General features: G+C 44.2%; 1 protein-coding gene across 1 annotated transcript; it reads left to right on the forward strand.

Annotated features, from left to right (window-relative positions):
- Positions 1–641: 641 nt before the first annotated feature.
- On the forward strand, positions 642–4,393 carry LOC122055710 (phosphate transporter PHO1 homolog 1-like). Its single transcript, XM_042617271.1, has 13 exons — positions 642–1,034; positions 1,118–1,418; positions 1,564–1,969; positions 2,049–2,097; positions 2,188–2,259; positions 2,330–2,459; positions 2,534–2,657; positions 2,745–2,994; positions 3,092–3,241; positions 3,356–3,508; positions 3,598–3,876; positions 3,988–4,124; positions 4,211–4,393. The coding sequence occupies exons 1-13, from the start codon at positions 657–659 to the stop codon at positions 4,296–4,298; spliced, it is 2,517 nt and encodes an 838-aa protein (XP_042473205.1). The 5' UTR covers positions 642–656; the 3' UTR covers positions 4,299–4,393.
- The last annotated feature ends 16,072 nt before the right edge of the window (positions 4,394–20,465 follow it).

The following is a 20,465-nucleotide window of genomic DNA, read 5'->3' on the forward strand; positions in this document are numbered from 1 at the left end:
TAGGGCATCAAGCCATGCATGGCTAAAGTAGGAGCATGTAAAGTCCAACATGGCAGAGATTAGGGTTGTGCATTAAAGGTAGAAAGGCATTTAGTTTGTGGACTCCATGTATGAGCTAGACTTTTGAATCCATCCCTTTGTGATAAGGCGCGATATGATGGACTAGATGTTTCAGTGCGGCATAGTCATGTTTTATCGTAAAAGATTAAGTTTTGTGAAGAAAAAATTAACGGGAGTTTCATACATCGGGCTTCTAAGATGTGTACTTCTCGTATGATCACATTCTAAGCATGAAACAAACTCTTATTTGGAATTTTGCATGATTGTGAATAGGTGAATTTTTCACTAGCAAAGCATTTCAAAAATAAAGGAGAAATGGGAGACTAATTACGTTAAATTGTTCTTGTCTTTCATCGTGTGATTGTATCAGTGAAGGAGAGTTTTGACGCAATGATAAAATTATTATAATTTTGACCTTAAAAATAATCTTTTACAATAGACCCTTGTTCGCAAACTTAAAAAGGTGTCACATTCCCCTTCACTCCCTGTCTTTGTTCCTTCCTCCTCACTCTGTCTCTCGCTTCTCATCACTGAGCATCATCCCTGCCACCATTCTTCCAAGTGGAAGAAGGTGCAGCTACATCAACCCTAGAATTATGCACGGTATATTTACTGAGAATGTGCCGCAGCACCACCACCACCGACGCCAAATGATTCCTTGGCCCCTGCCTTCAGTCTCGTCAGTTATAAAATGCTTTCATGGTTTCCATTCCACACACCCACCGATCTCCTCCATCATCGCCGCCCCAGTTGAAATGGTGAAGTTCTCGAAGCAATTCGAGGCGCAGCTCGTTCCCGAGTGGAAGGAGGCGTTCGTTGATTACTGGCAGCTGAAGAAGGACGTCAAGAGAATGCAAGCTTCCCGCGAGAACACTACTGCGCCGCCGCCTTCTTTGGCCCTCGCATTGCTCTCCTCTTGGACGAAGCTCCCTCCGTTCGATTCCATTCCGCGCAAGGAGCACGGAACTATTCAGGCACTCCCTCTCTTTCGCCTCGATTGCCTCAAAATCCGATTTTTTTTGTTTTTTTTTTAATGTGTGTTTGTGGTTTGATTTAGATTCACAGGAAGCTGATGAACTCGGCGAGTAGGGGAGTCATGTACGAGACTGAATTGCTGGAGCAGTTCGCCGATAGTGATGCCGCGAGGGAGTTCTTCGTGCGGCTGGACCTCCAGCTCAACAAGGTGAATCAGTTCTACAAGGGCAAGGAGAAGGAGTTCGTTGAGAGAGGGGAGTCGCTCAAGAAGCAGATGGAGATCCTCCTCGAGCTCAAGGCGGCTCTCAAGAACCAGAAGGGCCAGGTTTCAGTGGGTGATGATCCGAAGGATGATCCTTCCATTTCCTGCTCGATCTTCTGCGGTGAGAAAATCATTTCTTTCGAATTTGTGTCTTTCTTTTTTGAAGGATTAAAAAAAGGCAGTTGGGAGGGAAAGTTCATGTGAGGGTGCACACAGAAAGCATGCCATTTGATACTGTAACTGAACCTTTTTTTTTTTTTTTGTAGAAGAAGATGCTATGAAGGAAGAACAAGAACAGGCCCAAGAGATCCTAGCAACTGAATATGAAAGTGGTGATTTCCAGTTTGTAGACCCACCTCAGGGATCCGACGAGTTGGAGAAGCCGAAGACCACCGATCGTCTAGACGAAGTGAAGCTGAGGAGTCTCTCTGGAAGAGCATTCACCTTGCAGGGAAAGAACCTATTGATCAAAATTCCCCTTACTACACCTTCAAGGACCATCTCTGCCTTGGCATACTTATTCCGAGAGGACTTAGGTAGCCAATTGAGGAAATGTGGATCGCAGAGTGGCAAGCTGAACATCAACAAGGCCAAGATCCACCGTGCCGAGAAAATGATCAGAGGGGCCTTCGTCGAGCTCCACAAAGGGCTGGGCTACCTCAAAACTTATCGGTGAGTTTTGGAGCTCTACAAAGAACCTTTGCATTTCTAGCATGTTGTGTTGAGTTTCTTTTCTAGTTTCTTGTTTCAGAACTTTGAACATGTTGGCTTTTGCGAAGATTCTGAAGAAGTTCGACAAGGTATTGACTCACAAAAACTAATCTAACTCGCTGCAAAATGATTGTTGGAACTGTAAACATTGAGATACATATTGGAAAAATCTATTTCAGGTGACAGGAAAGCAAGTTCTGAACACATATCTCAAAGTGGTGGAAGTCTCCTACTTCAATAGTTCAGACATGGTAATCGAAAATCTTTTAACTTCACCAGTGACTCACGATATCGAGTGCTAATCATTCGTGTCAACAATAGGCAATGAAGTTGATGGACGAAGTCGAAGAACTATTCATCAAACACTTTGCTGATGACAACAAGCAGAAGGCCATGAAGTACCTCAAAACCCATCAACATAAAGAATCTCATGGTGTCACCTTCTTCATTGGTAATAAATGAGGCTTCTATCACTGAACCTGAGGCATTGGCCATTTCTTACAAGTCACTAATGATCTTGAGCAGGCCTTTTTACCGGATGCTTCATCGCGATGTTCATCGGATATTGCATTATGGCACATATGGCCGGCATGTACACCGGGCAATCGGATACTACTATCTACATGGAAACAGTGTACCCAATCCTAAGGCAAGTATTGCACTCAAAGCTGATAATTTACAGTTCAATGTGCTTTTCTCATCTAACATGGCACAAACTCGTATCAACTAATCGCAGCATGTTCAGCCTCTTGTTCCTACATTTGTTCCTTTACGGATGCAACATCTTCATGTGGCGAAAGACGAGAATAAACTACGCCTTCATATTTGAATTTGCCCATACAAAAGAGCTGAAGTATAGGGAAGTTTTCCTCATTTGTACCACAGCCATGACTGCGGTGGTAGGAGTGATGTTTGCTCACTTGGTCCTTATTGCAAGAGGGCACTCCTCGACTCATGTCCAAGCAATCCCTGGATTCCTCTTCCTGGTAATCTCATGCTTAATTGTGATTCTAAAAATTGTTGGTGTGCATTAGTTCATACTTTGTAGCACAGAGTAACATGATTTATTCTTGCATCTTGCAGATGTTTATGGCATTGCTCATTTGCCCATTCGACATTGTGTATCGGTCGAGTCGCTATCACTTCTTGAGAGTGATCAGGAATATCATGTTGTCCCCTTTATACAAGGTAGTAATGGTGGATTTCTTCATGGCTGATCAACTCTGTAGTCAGGTACTCATTTTATCCAAGCATTCAATTTCTTTCTCATTCTTTAGACGAAGATCGTCCCTCGATGTATCAAAAGAAGCTTGATACTTATGAAGAAGTTCTATTGCTGAAAAACAGGTCCCAATGCTCAGAAATATGGAATTTGTGACTTGTTACTACATAACAGGTAGTTATCGAACGCAAGACTACGGGTATTGCATGAGATCCAAGCATTTCAAAGACTTATCTTATGCTGTCTCATTCCTTCCTTACTACTGGAGAGCTATGCAGGTCTCTTTCTCTTGCTGCTTTTCACATTTATCGCGGCGATTTTGTGCTTCAATACATGAAAAGTCACAGATTTTGTTATGATCATGCAGTGTGCTAGAAGGTGGTTTGATGAAGGAGAGACAAGCCACCTAGTCAACTTGGGGAAGTATGTTTCTGCCATGCTTGCGGCCGGTGCCAAAGTAGCCTATGAAAAGGAGAACAACATCGGCTGGCTTTTGCTTGTCGTGGTGGTGTCAAGCGCTGCCACTGTCTACCAACTCTACTGGGACTTCGTTAAGGATTGGGGTTTGCTCCAACTCGACTCCAAGAACCCGTGGCTTCGAAGCGAATTGATCCTCCGAAGGAAGTATGTGTACTACATTTCCATGGTATGCCATCCTAATGACTTGGTGATGAAAACAAACCTTCACTTTAGCAGTGTCTAGTTTAGTTCCTTTCCGAAAGATATCAGATCAAGCAATGTGTCCTCGACATTGCAGGGTTTGAATCTCGTTATGCGACTTGCGTGGTTACAAACAGTCCTCCATTACAATTTCGGAAATGTGGACTATAGAGTTACTTCATTCTTCTTGGCGGCTCTCGAGGTGATTAGACGAGGGCAATGGAACTTCTATAGGTAAGTCCTTTGCACGATATTCAGGTTTATCCATGGCTCCAAGTTGTACGGTATCAGTCTAAGGGTGAAATATAATGATGTTTCAGGTTGGAAAATGAGCATCTAAACAATGCAGGAAAGTTCAGGGCTGTCAAAACTGTTCCACTGCCTTTTCATGAAGTGGATCAGGATTAGTGTTGAATAAGGATTGAAGAGGGAGGAGTTTATATTAGGAATTATACACACTGATTTGTTCTCAAGATGTATACAGTGGAAAGCATCATTCATCATGTTCTTTTTTTTTCACTTCATAATTTGCAACATGTAACTATGGAACACTGGTTTCTGGTTTAAACTCAAATGCCACAAACTTCATGGTAGAACCATCCAAATAAAAGATGTTCATCGTCGCCTCTTGCTCCTTTTGTATGTATTCACTATTAACGATATACGGTTGATTAAGTGTCCAAAAAAAATAATAAATCTAGCTAGCCTTAGGGTGACTAGTCCGATTTCACGAAATTTTTCCACCGATCATCAAAATAAATCAAGAAGCGCTCACGATGGACAACTTAGAAGCTCAACATCATATGAGGTGGTTCAACCTAAAGAGCCCTAACTATCTAGCCATAAGTAATGATTCATACCTTATTGACAAGATGTCTGATCCATACTGTTGATCATTGTTGACTCTTTGTATACAACTCTTATAGTTATTTTAGTGGACGATATCGGCCCACCAAACCTATTTAAATATTAGCCCAAAAGGATTTCACTGTTTTTTTTAAAGAAGAAACAATACAGGATTCTATTCGGATGCAATGAATATAGCATTGCATCTAAGGTAGTCATAATTGTAATAAAAGATAATTATATTTGATCATGTCCGAAAGTCGATGAGTTAAAAAGCTGGAGATGTGGATGCCCCGTTGATTGCTCGTAAACTCCGTTTCACTCTGCAAAGCAGAAGACGTCAGCGCCGAGCCAGGGAAGGAGTCCTCAGCGTTGGCCCTCCAACGCTCAAGTCAGTCACCGGCGATGATGTAGAAAGCGGAGCAACAGAAATGAAGACTATAGCGCAAACAGTGTATATGGCGTACCTCCGTCGATGCTTGGACTCCCCCCTTTATATAGAGCTCCTATAGCGCGCGTGCACGCTTCCTCAAGTGAGCACGCTTCTCGAAATTTCCCCTGAAAAGACTTGTCAATAAAGTGTCCCTGATAAAATACTTTAACAAGCCGAGCATATCTCTGATGTGACAGTGGAAGGTTCTGTCGTACGGTCTTCCTGTCGACTATGCCTGGTGTCAACGGCACTCACTCTCACAAGGATGTCGAGAGGTAACACAGTGGGTCTGTTGCTGGGCCGAGCGGGTTAGCCGCTCGACCGGAGATCCATTGCGCGTGTATTGCGTCTGCTCGGCCAGGACTCCGCTGAGCATGTACCGAGTCCTGTTGTCTGGCCGAGCGGGGTAGTTGATCGGCCAGGATTCTACCTATCGTCTCCTCCTCCTGGCGTCCAACACTCCATTGAGCCTGTCGTTTAACACCTCCCCGAGTCAAAAGGTGGGGTCGGACCGGAACTTTCTCCTCCCGGTCGGGGGCCTGATCGCCCGACTGACCAATGAGATTATCCTTCGTTTGACCATATGATACCTGAACGTTGACCGCCTTGACTCTGACCTTCATTGTGGCAACCGACCCCTTCCAGGTGGACCCCTTCATATCGTCGTATCACATGCCTCCCCCTCAAGTCTAGTCGAAGGAGGCTGCAAGTCCGACTGACTGGACAATTTGTCAATGACGCTTTTCACCCGATCGACTTATGACCCTACTTAGCTCTAGATCGGACCGACGTAGCCCGATGATCGGCTATGCGACTGCTCCATTGTGACTGAGCGTGTTAGCAACTTTCTTTGTCGATCGACCTGTTGAAGACTGTCGTTCGGCAATACGTCTGCTTCCTTACGCCGATCAACACAACGAACATTCATATTAGAAAACCTTTTCCCACGCTTCTTTGGGTGAGCGCACTCTGGGCTTACGTCAACCATATTTCTGGAAACCGTGCAAATCCCTGCTCATGATGGTTGAGCGTGCCTCCATGCCTCTTTAATTGTCTTTATTAAATGTCATCCTGTGGGCAAGCGTCGTGTGTCTCGCCTGCTGCCGCCGCACGCTTGACGTGATAGGCGGATATCCACTGACGATGTGACCTTTGGCGCTTCAAATTTAACTGCCAAATTTCTACCTGGGTTTCCGCAACCTAGATCGGACGGCTTCGATCTACCAGCCTCGAGGTTTATAAACTCGTGCTTGTCGTTGCCTTCCTTTGCGAATTTCCATCTTCGAGTTCATCCGGCGACAATCCGTCTCTGCTCCTGTGCGATTTCCTTCCTCCGTTGCTCTCTGGCAACATTCCAGTAAGCTTTTCTTCCCTCCAATCGCATCTTTTCGCTGCCTTCTTTATTTTTTACAATGGCGAGTTCTTCACAGCCTCCTGTCGCCGCTCCTGGGCCTTGGTATACCTCTATCGAGTCCAAGTTTCATGTCGGCGACGCTGAGAGCCTGACAGTCGCCTTTAAGTTTCCTTCCGATTACCAAGTTCTTCTTCCTTCTCTGTTCGATCGACCAAATTCTCCGCCGCCTGGTTGTCTTTGTTTCTTTAGGGATCAGTTTACTGCTGGTCTACGATTTTTGATTCACCCCTTCTTTCCTGTCGTATGTAAATATTTTCGCATCTCTCTTCATCAACTAGCGTCAAACTCCTTTCAGCTACTGTGCGGGGTGATGATCTATTCCGCCTGCATGACATTCCTCTCACTCCCCGACTTTTTCATTATTTTTATTGTCCAAAATTATTCGAGCAGGGGACCTTTCTCTTCCAAGCCTGAGTGGACTTAGTTTTCTTCGATAAAATGTCGACCTCCAACAAGCATTAGAGGGAGTACTTCTTTTTTGTATGTTTTCTCAAGCGGCCAGACTTCCCGACCAACTGGCAACTCGAAGTGCCGAATCAGCCTCCACTTAAAAAGTACAAGAGCCAATCGGACTACCTTAATGCAACTTCAATGTTGGCCGGTCAGAAATATGGCATCCACAAGTTGCTGCTGGAGGGTGTTCTCTACGTTTTCGGCTTGAGTCCGATCCACACAAGGCTTCCGTCCAGCCTAGGTATGCAGCTTCTTCACTTCTTACTTTGATTCTAACTGATTTCTCTTCTTCTTTTGCAGCTGACATCATGTTACGTGCGCGTCTGGCCGGAAAGGCCAAACTTGTGGATGCTGAGATCAATGAGGTGGTCGCGACCGAGTTGGAGAGTCGCGGTCTGTAGCCAATCGACTCTCAAAATGACCCGCACGGTGAGAGCGAGGGGGCGATTGGTGCATCGAATCCTCCCTTCGAACGACTGTAGGTGATTCCGGTGGAGCGGGAGTCGGGTTCGGCCTCCTCTGGGGAACCTTTGATACGGCGCAAGAGGCGTCGGGCGGAAACATCATCGTGATCCACTTCCTCGATGGTGCGGACCCCCACCCGAACTACCCCACGTCATTCCGTCGAGCGGGTTGAAACCTCAACCCCAACCCCAGCATTGTCGACTATTCCCCCTACATCATCTGATCGGACTCCATCCCTGTTTGGTCTGCTACAGGGAACAATTTGCTCGCCACCAATTTCCTCCTTGCCGCCGCCATCGAAGGTTTAAAAATCTGGCATCCGTCCAGTGTCCGGTAGAGTGACCTCGGCTTAGTCAGCCCCGAGCGGCCAATGCTACAACGACAGTTCTATATCTTCCGACCGAGGAATGGAGCAAGTCGGCTGGCACTAAATCTCGAGCCCCCGAGCACCAATAATCATTTAGGGACCGCTAGCGCAGTTATGGGCTAACGCCCGGGCTCACGCAACGGTCATGCCCCCGGGGGTGCTCGCGGACAGTCACACCCAGATGTCCACTGAGATAAGTGTTGTATTCCTCTTAATTTATCTCCGATCGGCGCTTATATTTTCTTGGGTGCTTGCAGTATTAGATAGAGAGCCTGACCATGTACCAAAGATTCACTTTTTTGGAGCAAGAGGTGAAGCAACTGAAGATGCCGAGTGGCCAATCATCTGCTTCTCAGGAGTGGCTGGTGCAGATGAACACTGAGATGGCTCAGCTAAGAGCCGATCTGGCTAAGAGCACTGATCTGCTGGAGGCAGAGAAAGGAAAAAACACTGAGCAGGCCACCCAAATAGCTCAGCTTAATAAACAAGCCAACACTTTTGAAGCAAAAATCCATTCGGCTAACACCAGGAAACTCCGAGCTATTGAGGATTTGGAGATCAAGAATAAGGAGGCTCAAGCTCTCACCCAAAAACTCAAAGAAATCGAGGATCTTCTGATTGTCGAGCGAGAGAGCAGGTCAGCCACAGAAGCTGCCTTTCAAAGCCAACTTTCTGCGAAAAATGATGAGTTGGCTACCGCGAAGGACAAGCTGGAGGCATCCCGAGCAGCTCTGAAAACTTATCAAGATGCCGAGGTTGACCGGTTTAAGGCTATGAAGAAAAACTACCTTCGCTCGGATGCCTTCAATGATCAGCTTTCCGACCGGGCGCTCCGCCTCTTCAACTTGGCCATCGACGGTACGATTGACCAGCTCCGAGAGGGAGGCTATTTGTCGACTGCTCTGACCGGCAACATCATTAGCTGGGATAAACTCACCGAGTCACTGCCTGACGATGTGCTTGATTATCTGGAGTGATTTTGTATTCACCCTTGTTTGTAATCATCTTGCAAGTCTTAATGAATGATCACTCGTCCGACGATCTTTTCTTATTCGTTCTCTTGCCGCCCTTCGACATTTTTCAATTTGACTCGCATTTTAGTTGCTAGTGTTGCCGCATAAAACCCTGAGCGAGATTGCAAGTTGCTTATTGTGACTTTATGACCTTCCGATCGGTGACGAGAAGTCATAGTAGAATAATCCCGAATAGTCACCATTTTTTGAAGACTTGGAATTTTTTAGTAGTGCGTATTCATGGTCGGTCGTTCATCGTTCTTGAGTTATAAGATCAGTGTTTGATAGCTTATCAAGACCTGGGTTTAAGGTCGCCGTGTTAGTTTATCCCTAATACCAATTATGAGATGATTGTAAAGGACTCTTGTTGTATCATATTTCATTATTAATAAAAGGCAAAGTTGGTTATTATATTTGTTTCAATTCAGTGCCGATTGAATAAGTATAATAATGTCCTTGGGTAGTAGGTTCTTATCTATAGTATATCAATTGGTTGAATTGATAGTGAGATATTGCAGATATGCATAGAACGCTATTTTTAACTATTCCTAGTCAAGCATTAATATACAAGGACAATATTAATGCGTTGAGACTAGCATGTAGATCAACAGATGACTTAATCTTACAAGTCATGGATATGAGATATCAGGTTGACACATGGGTATATATTAGAGAATATTTACAAGTCATGGATATTAGAGGATATTAGAGAATATCTTACAAGTCATGAATCGTTATATGAGTGTCATAAACATTCTCATATGACTATTGGCATGAATAGTCCTTAGACTTGAAGTCATGACTATGTGTACTTTGGTATCGACAAACGTCACCTGTAACAAGGTGGACAATAAAGTCGATTACTCGGTATGCAATGAATTATGCGAAGGGATGTGAGTGATGTAGATGGGATCTATCCCTTCTATATAATAGAAGTGATATCTGTGGGCCCCTTGATTAGTAGGACACAAACAAGCAGGGTCATGCACAAATTAGTCAATATGAGATATTGAGCTTATTTGATTGAGTGTGTTTACTTAGAGATCAAGAAACACAAAAGTTGATAAGAGGATGACACGATCTATGCCTCACTGATCAATCTAGATATCAAGGATAGAGGGATCAAGTCATACAAGATAATAGTCACGGACAGGTTAGGTCAGATCTTGACTTTCTCGTCACTTGGATAGCAATGATGTCTTGCTAGATGCTACTCATTGCTTATGTATCTAAATGTTGATTTAGGTACATTGCCAACATTACGAAAACCAATTGGGTCACACACAAAGAACAAGCAGATATGGAGATGGGTTCATCAGATTAAGTCTAATCCGAATTGGACTTATTGAGTAAGACTTAATTGGATCTAATTGTTAGATTAAGTCCAATTCAAACTAGACTCATTGAGTCGATTCGAATAAATAAAATGGTGATTCATTGAATTTGAAATTGCATGAGAATCAATGAGTTAGACTCATTGGGTGAACTCGAGTTCACCAAGGATTTAAATGGTCAAAATTGAACCATTGGATTGAATGATTAATTTTGAGTCATTGGATTGGAAGATGAAAGGGCAGAATCCTTTGATATTCATGATATGGATATATATATATAATTTTGGATGATATTTTTCATTATGATGAGAAGGTGAAAAACCTTTGATCTTCTTCTTCTTCCTCCTTCCCTATCTTGGCTGAAATCACCATTGTGGTCACTAGCACAACCTTAAGTGATTTCCATCTTCATCTTGTGAGTTTGTGAGACAAACGAATGCAAGGCTTGTTCGTGTGGATACTGTAGATGCGCGAACATGTGATCGTGCTGAGATCCGAGCCGTCAGGAGATCGTGTGCACGCATCAAGGGTATAATCCTATCATGTAACTTAGTATAGATTATTTTTAGCAATGTTTTTTCCCTTCGCATAGATCCGTTGGATAGAGGATCTAGTTAATTTTCGCTGCGCTTTTCACGTGTTTAGCGCGCTAGATCCCAACACGCCGCTCGACCGTTGATGAAGACGAGGGTTTAAGGTCGCCGCTCGACCATTGGTGAAGACGAAGGTTTAAGGTCGCCGCTCGACCGTTGGGGAAGACGAGGGTTTAAGATCACCGCTCGACCGTTGGGGAAGATGAGGGTTTAAGGTTGTCGCTCGACTGTTGGGGAAGACGAGGGTTTAAGGTCGCCGCTCGAACGTTGACTCAGCTCAAAAAGTGGCATACTTTTCTTTTATTCATATTTGTCCAGCATCCAGGAAACAACATACAAGTACATCTGTATTCACTTGTGTACCTCTTATCCGACATTGTAGGGTTAGAGATGATTCGCGCTCCACGGCCGCTCGAGTTGCCTTCCGCTCTCATCCTCCAAGTAGTAGGCGCTTGAGCGGAGCCTCTGCATGAGACCTTGAAAAGTCCTGCCCATGGAGTTTCGAGCTTGGCGACGTCACCAACCGACTTTACTTTTTTCCACACGAGATCGTCGACCTGAAAAGACCTCGGGATCACCCTCCGGTTGTAGTTCTGCTTCATCCGTTATCGATACGCCATCAGCCGCACGGCTGCTTTAGCCCGCGTCTCATCCACCAAGTCGAGCTCCATGAGCCTTCATCTGATGTTTTCTTTATCGTAGAACTGCACCCGATCGGACTCCACTTCAACCTCTACAAGAACGACTGCTTCGCCGACGTATACCAAGTGGAAAGGAGTTACGTCGATCCCCTCCTTTGAGGTCGCGCAAAGAGCCCACAACACACTGGGGAGCTCATCAACCCAGCTACCTCTGGTGTGGTCGAGTCAAGCCTGTAGCCCTCTGAGGATTTCCCTATTGGCGACTTCCGCTTGCCCGTTGCTTTGGGGGTAGGCCACAGAGGTGAAGGCCTACTGGATGTCATAGCTCTCGCACCACTCTCTAAGTTTCTAACCGGCGAATTGTCTCCCATTATCTGATACGAACCGACGTGGGATGTCGAACTGGCATATGATATTCTGCCAAACGAACTTAATGACCATATGCTCGATTATTCTTACGAGCGGCTCGACCTCCACCCACTTCGAGAAGTGGTCCACCACGACGATCAGGAATCTCCGCTGGCCTATCGCCATAGGGAATGACCCAACGATGTCCATGCCTCATTGGTCGAACGAGCAAGACACCGTGAACGTCTTTATCTCCTCTGTCAGACGATGCAGAATATTTCGATATTTTTGGCAGACAACCAAGTGCATACTGTCCGAGCGGAGTCCTCTTGAAGAGTGGGCTAAAAATATACGGTCAGGAGTACCTTCCGGGCCAGCGAGCGGCCGCTCGAGTGGCCTCCACAAGAGCCTTGATGTACCTCCTTCAAGATGTACTCGGCATCTTCCGGCCCAACGCACTTGAGCAAGGGCCGAGAGAAGGCTCTTTTATATAATGATCTCCGATGAGGGTGAACCGTCCGACTCTCTTTCTCAGTAGACGGACTTCTTCCTGATCGGCTGGTGTGACTCCCGATTGGAGGAATTCTATCAGTGTCGCTCTCCAGTCACTCGGGAGGGTTATCCCTTCTGTCCTGTCAATATGTGCCACTAATGAGACTTGCTCGATCGGATGCTCTATGGTGATCGACGCTAAGGAGCTGGCTAATCTTGCCAACTCATCCGCTGCTTGGTTCTCTGATCGGGGGGATCTTCTGTATGACGACCTCCTTAAAGTTGACCTTCATCTTCTCAAAGGCTTCCGCGTAGAGCTTAAGTCGGGCATTGTTTATCTCGAATGTCCCAGAGAGCTATTGAGAAGCCAACTAAGAGTCCGAATGGATGAGGACTTTAACGGCTCCCACATGCCGGGCCGCCTGTAAGCCATCTATTAATGCTTCATACTCAGTTTTATTATTGGTGGCTCTGTAGTCCAACTGTACGGACAAATGCATACGATCTTCCTGTGGTGAGCTTAACATTATGTCAATCCCGCTACTTTGCCAAGTGGACGAACCATCCACATATATCTTCCAAGTTGCCTCCGGCTTAACATTCTGGACCTCTGTGACGAAATCAGCCAAGGCTTGGGCCTTAATTATCGTTCAGGGTTGATATTCTATGTCGAATTCGCTTAGTACGGTCATCCATTTAATTAGCCTCCCAGATCCCTCAGGGTTGAGAAGGACCCACCTCAAGGCACTGTTAGTCAGCACAATGATTAAGTGTGCTAGAAAGTATGGACAAAGCCTTCAAACGATGAGTATCAATGCATAAGCTAATTTTTCCAGACTGGTGTAGCGAGACTCTGCATCCTTCAATATATGGCTTAAAAAGTATACATGTTGTTGTTCCTGGTCGTTCTGCCTTACTAAAGTCAATCCAATCGCGTGTTCACTAGATGATAGATAGATATAGAGCGGCTCACCAACAATCGGCTTGGCTAATACAAGTAAGTAATTAAGATACTCCTTGAGCTTTTCTAATGTCTGATCACACTCGACATCCCACTGGAATTTTGTAACTTGGCGAAGCACCTTAAAGAATGGCAAGCTCCGGTTGGATGACTTGGATATGAATCTGGATAGCGCTGTGATCCGACCGGTCAACCTTTAGGCTTCCTTCGGACTCCGGGGCAGAGGCATGTCTTGTAGCGCCTTAACCTTGCTTAAATTGGGCACGATGCCCCGCTCGGTGACGATGTAACCCAAGAAATGGTCACTCTTTGTGCTGAACAAACATTTGTTCGAGTTCAGCTTTATCCCATAAACCCTCAGAGTTTAGCAGGTCTTCTCAATATTTGCGCATAGGTCAGCAGCACGGAGAGATTTCATCAGTATGTCGTCCACATATATCTCCATGGTACGACCGATCTGCCTCCGGAACACCTTGTTCATGAGTTGCTAGTAGGTGGCGCCCGCATTCTTGAGTCCGAACGGCATGACATTGTAGCAAAACGTTCCATCAGCACTGATAAAGTTGACCTTCTCCTGGTCTTCTCGAGCGAGCAACACCTGATGATAGCCCTGATAATCATCAAGCATGCAGATCAGCTCACAACCCATAGTAGAGTCCACCATTTGGTCAATCCGAGGTAGCGGATAGAAATCCTTTGGGCATGCCTTATTTAGGTCACGAAAGTCGATGCAGACCCGCCATTTATTTCCCGGCTTGGAGACTAGCACGACGTTAGTGAGCCAGCTCGGGAATTGGACTTCTTTGATATGGCCGACCTTCAGTAGTTTTTCTATTTCCGCCCGAATGATCAAGTTTGTTCCGTGATGAAGTCTATGTCTTTTGCTTCACCGACCGAGCATTCGGTCGGACGTGAAGCTCATGCTGAGCGACGCTCGGTGAAATTCCAAGGATCTCGTGTGTCAACCATGCGAACACATCATGATTTTGTCTAAGGCAGGCGACCAACTCCGCCTTCTGCTCCACCTTCAGGTCGGCTGCGATAAAGGTGGTTGCTTCCGTCCGGTTGGGGTGGATCTGAACCTCCTCCTTTTCTTCGTATACCAATGAAGGAGGTTTTTCAGTGATTGCATTCACCTCAAGGCGCGAATTCTTTCGAGCGTTCTTGGCTTCCGACTTGACCATCTCAGCGTAACATCACTGAGCGGCAAGTTGGTAGCTTTTGACTTCTCCCACCCGGTCGTCCACCAGAAATTTGATCTTTTGGCAGTATGCAGACATTACTGCCCGGAATTCGTTGAGTGTTGGTCGACCCAAGATGATGTTGTAGGCCGACGGTGCATCCACCGTTATGAAGTTTGAGGTCCTGGTTCTCCTTAGTGGCTCTTCTCCAAGCAAGATGGCCAGCTGGGCCTGTCCGAGCGACAATACCTCATTGCCTGTGAAATCGAGAGCGAGGTGGTCATAGGTAGCAACTCGCTTCGATCGATTTGCAATTGATCGAACACCTTCTTGAAGATGATGTTCACCGAACTCCCTATGCCAACAAAAGTTCGGTGAATGGTATAATTGATAATTACCGCTCGGATGATCAACGCGTCGTCATGAGGTATCTCCGATAGTATTAGCCCTAGTACCAATTATGAGATGATTGTAAAGAGCTTCTTTGTATCATATTTCATTATTAATAAAGACGAAGTTGGTTATTATATTTATTTCAATTTAGTGCCAAATGAATAAGTATAATAATGTCCTAGAGTAGGAGGTTCTAATCTACAACATATCAATTGGTTGAATTGATAGTGATATATTGTAGATATACATAGAACACTACTCTTAACAATTCCTATTCAAACATTAATATGCAAGAACAATATTAATGCGTTGAGACTAGCATGTAGGTCAACGGATGACTTAATCTCACAAGTCATGGATATGAGATATCAGGTTGACACATATGTATATATTAGAGAATATATACTGAATGACCCATCATGAGAATGTTTCATGGATCGTTATATGAGTGTCATAAACATTCTCATGTGACTATTAGTATGAATAGTCCTTAGACCTGAAGTCACTACGGTTCCCTACATAAGGAGTTGTATACTTTGGTATTGTCAAACGTCACCCGTAACAGGGTGGACCATAAAGTCGATCACTGGGTATGCAATAAGTTATGCGGAGGGATGTGAGTGATGTAGATGAGATCTATCCCTTCCATATGAAGGAAGTGATATAAGAGGATGACACGGTCTATGCCTCATTGATCAATCTAGATATCAAGAATAGAATGATTGAGCCATACAAGATAATAGCCACGGAAAGATTAAGTCGGATCTCGATATTCACGTCACTTGGGTAGCAATGATGCCTTGCTAGATGTCACTCATTGCTTATGTATTTAAATGTTGATTTTGATACATTGTCAACGTTACGAGAACCTATTGGGTCACACACAAAGAACAAGTCAATAGAGATGGATTCATATGATGAATCATTGGATTAAGTCTAATTCAAATTGGACTCATTGAGTAAGACTCAATTAAATCCAACTATTAGATTGAGTCCAATTCAAATTAGACTCATTGAATCAATTGGATTAATAATTAATGAGTTGGACTCATTATATGATTTCATGAATTATTTGATGATTAATGAGTTGGACTCATTATATGATTTCATGAAATTTGAATTGATGAAAAAAGAGGAGTGTACAACTTGAGTTACTCATGCATTGGATGCATTGGATGAAGAGTGAACAATTTGAATTTCTCATGCATTGCATGCATTGGATGCATTGAATTCATTGGATGAAGAGTGAATCATTTGAATTACACACGCATTAGATTAATTGGATGAAGACAAATATTAATGTCAATCAAGACAATTGACATTAAGGCATGAGGCAACTTCATGAATCTATAAAAAGGATTTTTTGGATTCATTTTCATGATGAGTTTTTGGTGCTCTAGTTCTTCTTCCTCCTCCTCTCTTCCACTTGGCCGGAACCTCCAAGAAAAGTTGCTAGCACAACCTTTGGTTGTTTCATTTTCCACCTTGTGAGTTTGTGAGACAAACGAGACTTGTTCGTGTGGATACCATAGAGGCGCGGCCACTTGATCGCGCTAAGATCTGCATCTAAAGAAACGTTGAAATCGGGATTGCGAAGGGCACGCAACAAAGGTATAACTTTCTCATGTAGATAATTAATACTTAGTATATGGTTTCCTTTCGCATAGATCTATTGGAAAGGAACTAGATGTTTTCCGCTGTATTTTTACATGTTTAGCGCCCTAGTTCCTTACAATTTCCACTCCCTCCAAATCTCTGGGGCCAAAGCTGATCTCGGGCCCTTCGGTCCTCTCCCTGTTACATCTCACAACGTAGATTTCCAATTGGCAAGCATGCGCTTTCCTAGCTCTATTCAAGTCGTCGACGGTCGGCTCCCCTGCGATCATGCATATTTCTCCTCAAGTGACATTATTTCTATTTTCTTCTTCTTGAGCTGAGGGTCTACTCTGCTCAGCATGGGGTCGAGAGGGACTCGCGTTTTCCCCCCGTCGGTGTTCTTGATCGCGTCGCTCGAGCACCCTCCTTTCGTCCTCATGTTGCCCCGTGGATATACGCCTATGGTTCCGATCAGGCAATGGAGATCGGCGGTGGTACCCTCTCGGTGCTGGTTGGCTAACGATCGGTGTCAAATCGTAACAGTCGTGTGTGTTATGCGTCGCTGACTGATGAAAAGAGCAGAACATTGGCGTCCACACCTTTCCTTTTGCAACCTTATGCCGACCGGAGGCCACATGTTGCACGACATGTGTCCTGCCGTCCTAGTGTGGTTGCGCTCCCTCTGCCCTTCGCCCCTTGGGCGACTAGTGGTTGTTCGACAGTCGACGTTCGAACGCTACCGAGGGTTCGATCGCTACCGAGGGTTCGATCGACGCTTCCTTTTTCCTTACTACCTGGGCGTCTTCCACGTTTATGTATTCGTTAGCCTTCTTGAGCAGGTGGTCGAAGTCTCTGGGTTGCTTTCGGATGAGCGACCGGAAGAATTCTCCTTCGGCGAGCCCCTGGGTGAAGGCGTTCATCATCATCTCGAAAGAGACTGATGGAATGCCCATGGCCACCTGGTTAAAGCGCATGATGTATGCTCTGAGTGCTTCCTTGGGCCCTTGCTTTAGGGAAAAGAAGTTGCCGCTCATCTTCTGATAGTGTCGGTTGCTGGAAAAATGGTGCAGGAATGCAACTCGGAAGTCCTTGAAGCTGCGTATTGATTCATCCGACAATCTTCTAAAATAGCGGTCTAGCACCGTGCCGATCCGGAGATGGTAGTGAGAAAGACTCGGCACTTTACCCCATCTATGTACCGGTACAGTGTGGCCTCATTATCAAACCTATCCATATGATCATCTGAATCGGTCGATCCGTTGTAATCCCCGATCGCCAATGGGGTATAGTGTCTGGGCAGAGAGTCACGCAAGATCTCCTGGGAGAACTGCAAATTGATCCGTTTGGGAGAACCGTGGCTTCTGGACACCTTGCCTTTTCGTGCATCCCGAACGAGCGCGTCATCCGAAGATGATCCCCGTTCTTGGTTCGCCTGGGCTAGTTTTGAGGGGTTTGGAACAAGGCACGATGGAAGGGGATTGGCGTAGGCGGTGCTTCCCCCTACGTGTCAATCAGCCTCCTATTCTGGCCCCATATGGAAACTTGTTTCGCTTGGTCTTCTAGCCCCGCTCATCTCCCGGCTGTCGACGTCGCAGGCTGTGGTGCTTGTCGATCGACTAACGCCTGTTGTTATTGCTGCTCGACCATCTTCGCCGCTCGGGCTTGCACGAGCATGTCGAGCTCCTCCTTGGTGAGCGTCATGGTAGTGAGTCGTCCAACGTCCTCCATCTTCTCAACTCGGATGCAGGTTAAGTTCCCACAGACGGTGCTAATATGATCTTGTCTGAAAATCGATGAGATGGAAAGCTGGGGATGTGGATGTCCCGCTGATCGCTCGTAGTCTCCGTTCCCCCTGCAAAACAGATGACGTCAATGCCGAGCCAGGGAAAAGGTTCTCGGCATTGGCCTCCGACACTCAAGTCAGTCACCGCCAATGATGTAGAAGGTGGAGCAACAGAAATGAAGGTTGTAGCGCAAACAGTGTATATCATGTACCTCCACCGATGCTTGGACTCCCCCCCTTATATAGAGCTCCTGTAGCCTATGTGCACGATTTCCCAAGAGAGCACGTTTCTCGAAATTTTTCCTGAAAAGACTTGTCAGTAAAGTTTCTCTGACAAAATACCTTAACAAGCCGAGCATATATCTGATGTGACAGTGGAAGGTTCCGTCGTACGATCTTCTTGTCGACCATGTCTGGTATCGGCGACACTCACTCCCAAAAGGATCTCGAGAAGTAACACAGTGGGTCTGTTGTTGGGCCGAGCGGGTTAGCCTCTCGGCCGGAGATATGTTGCGTGTGTACTGCGTTTGCTCGGCTAGGACTCCATTGAGCCTGTACCAAGTCCTATTGTCTGGCCGAGCGGGGTACCTGATAGGCTAGAATTCTGCCTATCGTCTCCTCCTCCTCCTGATGTCCAACACTCCATTGAACCTGTCGTTTGACACCTCTCCGAGTCAAAAGGTAGGGTCAGACCGGAACTTTCTCCTCCCGGTCGGGGATCTGATCGCCCGACCGACCAATGAGATTATCCTTCGTTTGACCATATGATATCAGAACATTGATCGCCTTGACTCTGACTTCAATCGTGACAATCGACACCTTCCGGATGGACCCCTTCATGTCGCCGCATCAATATTCATTCTAACTGTTCCTTTCAATCTGTCCTCAGATTATAAGAAAGGAAAATAGTCCCTGTAGTAGAGATGCTTGACGGAGATTATAAGAAAGGAAAATAGTCACAAGACTTTAGTAGAGATGCTTGAAGGAGATTATACGAAAGGAAAATAGTCACAAGACTGTAGTAGAGATGCTTGAAGGAGCACAAATGTTACAGAACCAAAGAAGCAGGCCAATAGGATTTCCATCCAAAGGTTTCAAAGGTTCCTGTTTGATTGTCCAATCCAACCAAGATTTGAGTCCGGTGAATCTGGTACGAATCTAAAGTTCACTCGGATTCCTAATTAGGTGTTCATTAGGACCACGTTTAGTTTTTTTTTAAAAACACATAATTATTAAGTATTTTCTAAAAACAAACAAAAATAACAGATGAAATCCTCTGATATGTAATTTACGTAAATTAGAGGATGATCTACACTTTTGATTGATCCTCAAAAGAGAATAAATTAATGCAATTCAGAGACAAATTGTATCACCATATTCAATATTAGCAACCCTATTTTAAATCACTTGTGAATTATTTAAATAGCATCAGTTTTTATTGTAAAACTTTAGAGAGAATAATTAAAAAAACCTAAGAAAATTGTTAAAGATTAATTTATATCTCAACTATTAACTATAAAAATTATACATCTGCCTTAACGATTAATTGAAAAGTATTTAGAATAAAAATAAAATTTACATATAATCCTAGTTGATCTTAAAAAAAAATTCTTAGTCCTAAAAAAATTTATATTAAAAATTATAAAAAATTGTTAACGTAATATATATTAAAATAATCAAAAATATATAAAAAATATATAATGATAAAGAATAAATGTTTCAGGCGAACTAATCAAAATATTTTCTATAAAAATAAGATTACACTGAACTAATCGAAATATTTTCTATAAAGATAAGATTAGATAAAAGATCAACTCTAAATATCTATCTTTTACATTAATTATAGATAAATTTAATGAACATATCCAAAATACCATATTATTTCCAAATAATATTCTAATAGACAACATACATGGAGTAAATATTATGTTTAAGATTAGTTTTTTCTAAAAGAAGGAAAGGAGTGAGAGATGAGTTACATATAATAGAAACAAGATTGCTGAAATAAAAGAGATCGTGAGGTATATATGATAGATAAGATGTGGAGTAAATATTATGTTTAAGATTATTTTTCTAAAAGATCGAAAGGATTAAGAGATGAGTTATATATAATAGAAACCAGATAATTGAAATAAAAGAAAGGATTAAGAGATGAATTATATATAATAGAAACCAGATAATTGAAATAAAAGAAGCCGTGGGGTGGGGTGTTCTATCTCTAAATTTAAAGAAAAGTTTTAAGAAATAATCTAATATGTTCTA

This window comes from Zingiber officinale, chromosome 3B, assembly GCF_018446385.1.
Source record: "Zingiber officinale cultivar Zhangliang chromosome 3B, Zo_v1.1, whole genome shotgun sequence".
In the NCBI taxonomy this organism is placed as follows: Eukaryota; Viridiplantae; Streptophyta; class Magnoliopsida; order Zingiberales; family Zingiberaceae; genus Zingiber; species Zingiber officinale.

What these genes read in the sequence shown, in the direction of transcription:
- LOC122055710 (XM_042617271.1), top strand. Translation starts at nt 657, where the DNA reads ATGCACGGTATATTTACTGAGAATGTGCCGCAGCACCACCACCACCGA. An exon ending in TTCCTGCTCGATCTTCTGCG is followed by an intron (nt 1,419 to 1,563) that starts GTGAGAAAATCA and finishes TTTTTTTTGTAG; the next exon opens with AAGAAGATGCTATGAAGGAA. An exon ending in GGGCAATGGAACTTCTATAG is followed by an intron (nt 4,125 to 4,210) that starts GTAAGTCCTTTG and finishes ATGATGTTTCAG; the next exon opens with GTTGGAAAATGAGCATCTAA.